This window comes from Enoplosus armatus, chromosome 2 (genome assembly GCF_043641665.1).
Source record: "Enoplosus armatus isolate fEnoArm2 chromosome 2, fEnoArm2.hap1, whole genome shotgun sequence".
NCBI classification, from domain to species: domain Eukaryota; kingdom Metazoa; phylum Chordata; class Actinopteri; order Centrarchiformes; family Enoplosidae; genus Enoplosus; species Enoplosus armatus.
The window spans coordinates 19,278,730-19,289,982 of NC_092181.1; the positions used below are offsets into that span (position 1 = coordinate 19,278,730).

Genomic DNA, 11,253 nt, shown 5'->3' on the forward strand with positions numbered 1-11,253 from the left:
TATGAGAGTGGTATCAGTCTTATCATCTAACTAAATCTACTTGCATGGTTCATTGAAAAGAAAAAAACATAAAGCAGAATCACACATTTAAGTGAATTTCTTGATGTAGCGGAGTTTCAGATAGGCGATGAGGAGGAATATGAACGTCATAACGGTCAAAGCCACATGATTCTCCCACAATCCCCAGCTGGTGTTCTCTATTCCCAGGTAGTCCAGATACTGCTCTCCTGTACATCTGAAACAACAAGTCCCAACTGGTCACTTACAAATGATAAATATTTAAGCTTTTTGTAGTTCATAAATGTTTGTAAAGTCAACTAGAAGTATGCTTGTGATTGTAAAAATGTCAACTTTTAACATGAGGCCTGGTGGACTAGCTGTACTAGAAAATGTCATAATTTAAGAAACCAGATCATAGAGGAGGTATGAACCAGTAAGACACAACCAGAGTAGATACAGTATGCAAGTCTACTCACGTCAGGCCAACTGTGCTCACACTGCAGTTGGTCATTATCGCGGATATGTTGGTGTTTCGGATCACAGCCTCCTCACAGAACTTCAACCCCACAAATTCATTGATCTTCAACGCCTGAACATAGACAGCATAGTCAATGAATGCTGAGCAGATCAATGGAAATACAGTAAGTTAGACTTGGACTGTGTGCTGTCTGTTATGTGTTTATGTTAAGTGCTAATATTAACAAACATGTTAACTGGTGTTTGAGATCAAACTTTGTATGTTTCAAATGTAAATATGTTGGATAAATTATGTCTATGTGTTGACATCCTGTGTTTACACCCAGGTGATGTGTATACAGTATATACGACCCTTCTTGGTCACATGCTGAGTAGACCTGATGAAGAAAGCTGTATTAAATATATCTTTTTTGGTGGCATCAATATAGTGTGCAAGTACCTTTCTCTAGAATATAAAGTTCTTAATACTGCTTTACTGAAACTCTTCCTTCATTTTGACTTACTGCAAGGCCATAGCGAGGAATGCTGAAGTACTTCAGCCAAGCCAGCCAGTCCATTATGCTGGGCAGGTTCACCAGCAGACCTGAGAAAATCTACAAACACAACACAAACTCACAAACTTTTTTTCACAGCGGACATTTTGACGTCACAGCAAGAAAATCACAAGTGTTAATGGAACACAGCCTTATTTCTGATTTCCTTTTACTTTTTTTCATATGTGTATATGAGGTTACGCAGCAGACAGGGTAAAATATGCTGTAATTAAAGGCACTGTGTGACATTTCCCAACTAACTGTACTTTATGTGCATGTCTGTATTGTTCTGTGTTGCTGCGTCTCTCACCATCATGAAGACAAAGGTGATGGTCATGAAGATGTTGGCAAGAGCCACGACGCTCTGGTCAGCTGAGATGGCCATGGTCAAGGCTGTGGCTGTGTAGGCCACCAGAGTCACTGTCAGCGTGAAGACGAAAAAGGCTGCTGCTGTGGATTTGAGCCCTGAGTGATGGAAAGCAACTAAGTACATTTACTCAAGTACTACTTTTCCAATTCTAAGGTACTTGTACTCTACTCACTACTTCCATTTTCTGCAACTTTATACCTTCACTCCACTACATTTCAGAGGGAAATATTGTACTTTTTACTACATTATTTGAAAAAAATTGTTACTAGTTAGTTACTTTGCAGATTGTTATCAACAAATAGACTGAAATATTATTATAGATTAAGCTACACAGCAGTATATATATATAAAGTAATTCGCCTCACCTTTACCAGCTACAACATTAAAGTGATACGCACATTAATTGATTAATGATTAAAATCCAACAATATAATATACATTATTCTGAAATGGGCCATTCTGCATAATGACTACTCTTACTTTTAGTATTTGCTACATGTTACATGTATATTTTGATGCTAATACCTTTGAGGGCAGGACTTTTACTTGTAACTGAGTATATCTCGTGTTCAAAAATCAAGATCTTCCACAAACTAATTACTTAATAGATCTGTTAGTCTTACCGATCATAAAGTAGACAATACAGCTGAAGATGACTGAGGTGATGGTGCGCAGAGCGATGTCGGACAGGATCTTAGAGAGGAAGTAGACAGACACTCTGTAGTAGCCACTGATGTACTCATGCCTGTCACAAGAGAACCCAAGCAGAAATCAAGATCAAGATCCAGCTCTACCCACGTATCCGCACAGATGTCACAGTTATGTCAGTGTCCTCTAGCTTGTTGAGTCCTGTGCGACTTCCTGACCGATTACATACACAAACAGGTTCCTCTCGATGATGAAGAGCTCAGCTGCAGACACAGTGCTGAAACACTGATTGGTAGTGATGAAGAAGAGGGCACCCATCCTGTAAGAACAACAGCAAAACAAAACCTGGTCATTAAGTCATTTAGCCTTTTATTGCAATGTTTTTTTATCTCATATATATACATATACTAGGCAGCTGGCTCCAAGTGTCCATAGAGAGAGAGAGAGCGGACACATCACATGTTAGAACAAGGCCACTGCTCTGCAGTAATACAGAGCAAATGAAGAAAAGAAATGAAGTGAATGAAGTTCTGTCAGTAATAACTGGTGTTGTATCTGTACAGCTATAATGCTCTTTCTCTCTCTTTGCAAGATTACCCAAACAAACAAACACAGTGGCCAGTGTGTGAGTGACAACTTCTCCCACATTGTTGTTGGCCTGCGGGTCTCTAGATTTCTTTTAATTTGGTTTAATTTCAGACCCTGTTGTTCCCTCCCTGTCCAGCAGTTGTCCGCAAATGAGTTGACTCTAAAGGGAGATCAAACAGTCAACACGGCACAGATTATGGTACTAAATGTGTTGTGGTCCATATATACATACAGAGGGCTTAAAAGGTGACTGACTCCACAAAGACCTTGCACCCAATAAAAAGGAGGGAGGGTGAATAACCTGAGACACTTAAGCCACGTACACTGGTGTCTGCCATACTGCCAAAGCATTGACCATGAATATAATGACATTAGGTCCTTATATTCCACTCAACCATGCACAGAAAAAAAGAGGGAGACCATTGAGATTTCTGATGTGCTTCACTGGTCTTCTGAGTACCAGGTTGTGCCCAATAAAATATGGTAAGAGGATTAGCCATGCAGGAATTGCTCTACTTTTCACACATCTTTATTAAAAGCAGTGACTGAACATTTACAATAATCATTATACCCATACTACAAAGCCACGTAATATTCTAGATATAATGTAATTATTACATCTGTGTGCACATTATAACACATGTACAGATTATAATAGCAAGCAGTAACTTTGCATAAGCATGCCATTGAAGATACAAAGAAGTCAGCCCGTTTGCAGTAAAAAAAAAAATGAATCCTATTATTTATCTGAAAGAGGCCAAATGTATGTTTTGAAGTAAAAATACTGGGATCAGCCTATAAAATATCCTAAGTGTTAGTTTTCCCTTGTAGAATGATCTAGAAAAAATAGGGACATGACCTTGTTGACTTCAATGGTAGCTACAGTCCTCTGTGTACAGTAAATATATTAAGATGTGACCCCAGCTAGCTGCTGTTCAATACAGAGGATTTCATGTGCAGTATTTCAGCAGTTCTCTCACCTGTTCTGGATACCACTCTGATCATCTTTGACCCTGAAGAAAATGGCTCCTACGATGAGGGCGAGGAAAATGTTGACTCCCAGCTGCACAGACAAAAACATTTAGAGACATTTCCACAACAGAAGCATTGACAACCATCGAGAAAGTCTTGTCAAATTAGCATATATTATACAGGGTCAAAACTCTCCAACAGCTTTCAGCTTGTGGCTTCCGTTAAGGTCTTCATACAACACTTTGCAAAGAACATTTGCAAGTTAAGTGCTGCATGATGACCCTTATAAAGGACACAAGACGAAACGTGTCTCACCATAAAGTTGTTCATAATACTATTCTTAAGTGTTGCTTAAGTTTTGACCCTTTCCCTCCTCCATGCACCTGTAATGAAAATAAAACCTAAGCAGAACAAAAAAGCCAATGCTTCTGGGGATCAGGGGTCAAGTGGACGCCCTGCTCCTCCTCCAGACTGGCCTATCCTAGAGAACGTCCAGAATTTGCGGGTGGGGGAAGATGACAGAAAAGACTGAGAAAAGTGAAAGCGACACAAGTTTTAATCCTAACAATTTACAGATTATGACAGGAATAAGCGGTTCCCAGGGTGAAGGGATAAGCTAATACGATTGAGCCTTTTTAACCTCATTCCCAACAGCCCCTCATGTGAAAGCGGGGGGCAGTGGAGTGATAGGTCATGACGCCATCATGTGATGAGTCCCGGACAGGGGCCAAGGGGCTTTGGCCAGATATGATATCAATTCAGATCCTGGCCCAAAGAGGCAAGAGTGGAGTCACAACAGTCACCAAAGCCGATTACGGCGCCCACGCCACCTAGAGCCCCTCTTGTAGGATTATTTTGACTTATTTAGGGCCAATTAGCTGTTAATAATTCTTAAAGTGAGGAGACTTCTGACGGCATTTTGCCGCCATGGGGTGACTAATGAGAGCATTAAGTCTTGACCCCTCCAAAGTCTATGCATCCCATTCATGACAATAACAGCACCAACACTTATTTTTCTGCTCTTTTCACTCTTTTTCTTCTATGTTTAAACCTCTGACCTAAAAACAGGAAACTTATATAACATATTGAGGTATCCATCTGTCAGAACTGTAGACTTGAGTTGCACTAAAGTTGCGATATAAGGACTTGATTTGAATGCTCGGCTTGACTTGAGACTTGAAGGCAAAAAGCTGAGGAGACTTCACCTCAGATCAATAAATATCCAAAAATGCTGTGCTGTGCATAGTTTTTGTCTTTTGGTGCACTGCCAAACATGCATGAACTATTCAAATTGTACCGGGGATGCTATTGTTCAAACACACACAGCTGCAGCCACCAGAATAAATTAGAAAAAGTTGCAAATTCAGAACAGATAAATTAGTCTTTCACTTTAAAATCATTTCCCAAAACATAAACAATTAGCTTAAAGGTATAGTTCGACATTTTGGGAAATGCACTTATTTGCTTTTTGGTGAATTAGATGATAAGATCAATACCAATCTTATGTCTGAGTGGTAAATATGAAGCTACAGCCTGCAGCCAGCTAGCTTAGCTTAGACTGGAAACAGGGGGAAAGAGCTAGCCTGGCTCTGTCAAACGAAAAAAGAATCTGTCTACCAGCACCTTTAAAGCTCACTAATTAACACGATATATCTCATTTGTTTAATCCGTACAAAAAACAAAGCTTAAAAACGACAACGGCTAGCTGTTTCACCCTGATTCCAGTCTTTATGCTAAGCTGAGCTAACCAGCTGCTGCCTTTAGCTACATGTTTACTGTGCACACATGAGAGTGACATCAATCTTCTCATCCAACTCTCAGCAACAACGCTAATAGGCGTAATTTTCCAAAATGTCGAACTATTCCTTTAATACTTTCCTGCATTAATATCCAACTCATGGGCTTATTTCATCCCTGCAGTCGTGCAAATAATTAAAAATAATTCTCATTTATGTGCTAGTCCCTGCTTTTATTTTATTTCATTTTATTTTTCTGCTCATGTCTCAAAGATTTGATCCAAAAGAGTTAAAAACGTCTCTGTCATCTGTGGCGACAAACATTGAAAATTAGTTTTTGTTATATTTATGGAATATGTCCAGCCAACCTTTGTAATTAAAACAACAGATGGCTTTAAGTTCATGACGATGAGTCTTATATTTTAAGTGAGTAATGGGGATGTATTACCTGGGCCAAAGATGTTTGTGGGTTCAGCATGAGGTTCTGGAAGGTTCTCTTTAGCACCCAATGTAGCTGGTGGAAGAAGGAGTTGTTGTAGGTGATGGTGTGGGACTTGGAACATGAGATACACTTCTTATCCTGGACGATGCGGTCCAGCTCAGCTCTCGTGTCACTGGAGTAGCTGCTGTTCCTGTACTCCTCTACCAGGCGCTCCTCGATGGTCTGCCTAGAGCTGCAGAGGTCCTCAAAGTCCAAATCTGGCCACGCACACAGGGGGAAGATGACAGATTTTTTTCTTGACGAGAGTTGATGAAGCGAGAGCAAAACATGTTGCTCGCTCTTACACTTGCAGAAAATGTTTAAATAAATATATAAAGGTTTTAAGTTAAGTTTTTTGTGTTAGGCGAACCCTTTCTTCATGTTTGATTCTTACCTGTGTTTAACCAGAATTATACTGCTATGACTTTCTTGTCATTCTCTGCTTTGAACTGTATTTTTTATTGTTCAGTTTAATCTGTTTTATTCAATTTTAGCTTATTTTCATCTTGTATGTTTACTTTTTTTAAATCTAATTTATGTGTCTTTTTATATTGCCTTGCATTTCTTTTACATCCTATCCTAATGCATTTAATGTCTTATGTGACACACATTGAATTACCTTGTTGAAAGGTGCCATACAAATACACTTTGCTTGTCTTGATATAAACACTGATAAAATATTAAGGGTTTAAAAAGCTTTCTGAATTAGTACATAAAGGCCTCCCTAAGTCTATAAACACAAAAGTAAAAGATGCATCCCACAATCCATGAGCAGAGCATACTCTCATCTGCTGATGACGCAGATTATTTTAGCAAATAATTCTTTATTCTAAAGTTACATACAATAACATCCCTTGAAAACCTCTTTACAGTAACTACATCAAGATTTATAAACGCTGTTACCTTCAGAGTTATGCACTTTGGTCATGGTTGTAGCGGTGGAGTCTCCATTAATAACATCCAGAAAGAAGTCAGCTGGGTTGTTGTGTGGCTCACAGGGATACCCTGGAACACAGATCACAATGATCCATGTTTAATCAACACATGTCCAATGTTATATCGAGATGTTGCTTTTTATATTGTCTGATTTTTATAAGCCTTGTGAGAATAAAGCTGCTCAACCATCTAATTTCCAGGTGACATTAAAAACATCGGGAACATTATAAAGATGTTACATGGTGTCTTGTGGTGATAATAAGTTTCCACATAGTCACCAATGTTGGCGAAGTAGTCCAAAGCGTTTGGCGCTGGTCCATGGTACACCATTTTACCACTAACCAGCAGAGTCAGAGTGTCAAACAGTCTGTAGATGGAGTATCGTGGTTGGTGGATGGACATAATTATGGTTCTTCCTTGACTGGCCATTCTGAAAAGACACATAGTAAAAATATGTATTAGTAGTAAATACAATAAAAATGCCTTCTAATTGCAAAAACATTTTAAATTATATTCAAATTTTAAAGAAATTCTTTGTGTTTTACAGTCAAGTACACTAAATAATAGGCTAATGTGTATTTTAATCCAATTACATTTGATATTAACTGATGCAACTTGGAAATGTTGTCCAGAGAGGCAGCTCTTGATATTTGATAAAATATAAATTATGCTAAATTAAATAAAGCTATTTTCATTACAGTCGATAGTAAATACAAGCTTAATCAAAATGGCCAAAGTTGTTGCATCATCTTTTCTTTTACAGAGCAACTTTTTGCTCTAAAATAAGCCTACAATTTTCTTTTCTTTTTTTTTGTTGTTGCTTAAAACACATTAAAACCCATAATCATTTTCTCTGGAAAAAGGCAAAGACAATAAACACTATAAACTGAGACCAAATGCAGTTGGTAGTGCAATAAAGTGAAATGCATGTACATATATTTGTATTGGATATAGGTGTAGTTTTGGGCCACAGACAAAGCTGAAGACTCAACTCTGAATATAATCCATGATAAAAATCAGAGGAATGGCAGAGAAGCTTCTTTATTACCTTTTCAGCAACAGCAGGACAGAGTTAGCAGTGCTCGCATCCAGTCCTGTGGTCGGTTCGTCCAGAAAGAGAACCGAGGGATCAATAATCAGCTCCATACCGATGTTTGTCCTCTTCCTCTCTCCTCCAGAGATTCCCCGGGTCATTTGCGTGCCCACCTGAAGAAAACACCCACATAAGAACCCACCCAACAGCGATCAGTCTGTCCTGACTCTCACCTGATGTCTTGAGGCTTGAGGCTGACCACTTGGTTAGATAAGGAGTTGGGGTGTGTGTATTTTTACCTTGGAGTCAGCCACCTTGGTGAGACCCAGTTCTTTAATGAGGTGATTGACTCGAGCCTCCTTCTCACTCTGAGGCACAGAGCTGGGAAGTCGCAGTGCAGCAGAAAAGCGCAGATTCTCCCTCACAGTCAGGGTGCCCATGACCACGTCTTCCTAGGAAGGAAGACAAGAGCTTGAGGTCAAAGGTCAGAGAAAAGGGCAGATCATTTGTTTTGTAATGTTCTCTTGTTGTTTACATGGCCCTCCAGTCCATTCAGGTGTAAGTAATTCAAATGCACCTGAACCACATAGCCAGAGAGGCACTTGAAGTTTGGAGGCTGTGGCGCTCTGTCAATGAGGACTTCTCCTGAGAGACCTGAGGGATCCTTCCTGGCAGCCAGAATATCCAAGAATCTTTGAAAACAAACAAAAAACAATAGTTAAATATTACAAATAACTAATAATACAACTAGTGCATCTTGGAGAACAGTGTGATACTCACGAAGATTTTCCACTTCCACTAGGTCCAAGAATAGCGTTGAGGCCAGGTCTCATGATCCCACTGAAAGACAATGACACACAGCTCTCTGTAACCAGTTTAACATGAACACATTAATTTAAAGGTTTGCATTTATTTCTAAGGTGTATAATCTATAACAAAGTAGATTAATGGGAGTTTTGGACATGTGATAAAACTTAGAAGCACTCAAATCACTTTTTCTAAATCAATTTTCCTCCCTCATCCTAAATAAAACAATGTTCATGGAAGTTGTTAAAGATATCATAAACATTTCTTGCTGCACACCCACACACAAAAAAAGTCTATATTGTGGTGTGTTGTATAATTTCCCCCTGGGGATCAATAAAGTATTTCTGATTCTGAAAAAAATTAAAAAGCAAATCCTTTGACTTCAGAGAGAGCAGCTGCACAAAAGCGTCAGTGATATAAAACGGAATTAAAAGACTGAATAAAAGCCTGGCAGTGGATCACGTGACGCTGTTTAATTCGTTTCCCTGGCAGACTTCTCTTTAGTGCATCAGAGAGATTATATGCAAGAAACCATGCTTAATATCATATAATTAACACTGAGGCGGGAAAAGGCCCAAAAACTTGTGTGAAATTATTCATTCTTCCATGGGAAATGTCAGCTGTATTTAATACCATCAGAAAGAAACCAATGTAAAAGTCTATTCACTATTGTCCTGCTCTGCATCAGGATACAATGAGCCAGTGAATTTACATGAAGAACCAGGGGCTCTTTTACTGTAACATGGTCCCCCAAATTAAGGGACTCAAACAAATTATTGCAATACATTTTTATATTGAGCCAAAAATGATCAGTTTTGCTAAGTGTGTCGACAAGAGTGTGAGTGATAAGAAAACAGAGAAAGTCGAGCACATAAAGACACAAACACAACTGACAAAGACACAAAAGACAGACAAACAGATACAGAGGGTTCACAATTTTTAAAACTGACTTGAGGTCAACCAGTATTTCTCTGGGACTGGTTTTCCTTTTGCAGAAGAAGCCGCTCTTCAGCTGCACTTTGTACTGGATGTTGTGGAAGCTCACAGTGGAGCCACATGACAGCTTGTTCTGGTCCAACGGCGTGACAACCTTTGACCTGGCGATCCCGTTGGTGGCGATATCTTCTATCATTGCGATGTTGATGTGATTGGCTCTCTCCATCATCCTCTGCGGCGAGCACCCTGTCAAGTGACAGTAATCTGATAGAAATCAATCATTTACTGATTTGTTATACACTGATGTGATGCAAAACCAGTAAAGATCAAGATGCAGTAAAATACAGTACGTTTATGTCCATGGTATAGTTTAAAAAAATATATATTTTACATGTTGTAGTTGTAAATAGACTTCCAAATAGACTTCCCACATGTCATCTAGCGTCATAAATGAAAACATACAGAAATAAATAACTACAATAAAAAATAACACACCTTGCCTTGCATTTTTATTCTGCTTATGAAGTATAAAAGTATTCATTTTCATGCAACCTACATCACTGTCAGCAGGGCCTATGCTACATCTGAGGACAGTGAGATCGTGTGTTGGATATTTGAGGGGATGTGGGGGTTTCAGCAGTTACTGTTACTAAGCGCAGGCTTCAACTTTGGTGGACATAGTGGTACATTTTAAATGTAATGTAGAACCTCAGTGCCAGCATATTAGATTTCTAGATTCGATTCTGTGGCATATGTAGTCTTTTATGACCATGTTTTTTGGTGTGTTGTTGAAAGAAATGACCACTGATGTCATATAAACAAAAACGGAGAATGTATAATATAAAGTACGTACCTCACCATCAACTTTGTTATAAGGCGGCTGTGCTCGAAGCAAAGACAGCAGCCACCTTGAAACAAAGTCTTTCTAGTTTCTAAAGTTTCTAAAGCTCCTTTTCTGTATAAAAATGACTAAAAAAAGCTTTGTTGCAGTGACTTACCGGGATGTGAGACTGTGAGAAGGCTGCTGGTCCAGAGTCGTGCTGCAGCCTTCGGGAGCGCTGCTACTGCAGACTGACAGAGTAGAGAGACTGTGCAGGCTGACTAACATCAGCTCATGACACCAGGGACAGGTGCCTCCTCATCCAGCCACACACTAGCTGGGATCCCACCAAGCTGCACGGTGGGTTAACCCTTTATTTACCACCCAAAGAGACATGAATGACTGAAATGGAGACAGTCTATTTTCTCACCTGTCACTTTGGTTTGTGTTCAGTATGAAAATCTGTTACACTAGTGAAACTTGCTACAGTTCTATCAGCTTCTATCACAGTGAACATCGGGTTACATTATCATGTCATGGTCATTTATTTTCAAACTGTACACCAGAGCATGGAAATCAATGGCTGCCCACTTGGAAAAACATATCCAATCTCACAACCACAGCACCCTGCTTTGCAAAAAGGTTAGGTGTTTAATTTGTAATTAAAGGACTTAAACGTGCAAAACCGCCGGTATGGTCCTTTACGTACAATTTTGAGGTACTTCTTATACAAATGATTACTAGTTATATAAACTATGGTCTGTATCCTTCAGGTAAAAAGCTGATTAAGTTAGCCTTTCCTTAGATAGATGTTGCCTAGCAACGAAGCGGTTACGTACAAGTACAGCGTTAGCTAGCTAAAAATATGGTCAACTAGCTTATGTTCATTATATTTCAAACAGAAAAGCGAGACAAA

General features: G+C 39.1%; 1 protein-coding gene across 1 annotated transcript; it reads right to left on the reverse strand.

Moving 5' to 3' along the window:
* Positions 1–87: 87 nt before the first annotated feature.
* Positions 88–9,746, reverse strand: abcg2d (ATP binding cassette subfamily G member 2 (JR blood group)). Its single transcript, XM_070916808.1, has 15 exons — positions 9,532–9,746; positions 8,555–8,614; positions 8,352–8,466; positions 8,074–8,226; positions 7,790–7,947; positions 7,020–7,171; positions 6,709–6,810; positions 5,773–6,023; positions 3,597–3,679; positions 2,258–2,347; positions 2,004–2,125; positions 1,321–1,475; positions 981–1,070; positions 477–589; positions 88–235 (listed from the first exon to the last, which is right to left on the reverse strand). Exons 1-15 carry the CDS (start codon positions 9,744–9,746, stop codon positions 88–90), a joined length of 2,007 nt encoding a protein of 668 aa, XP_070772909.1.
* Positions 9,747–11,253: the final 1,507 nt, after the last annotated feature.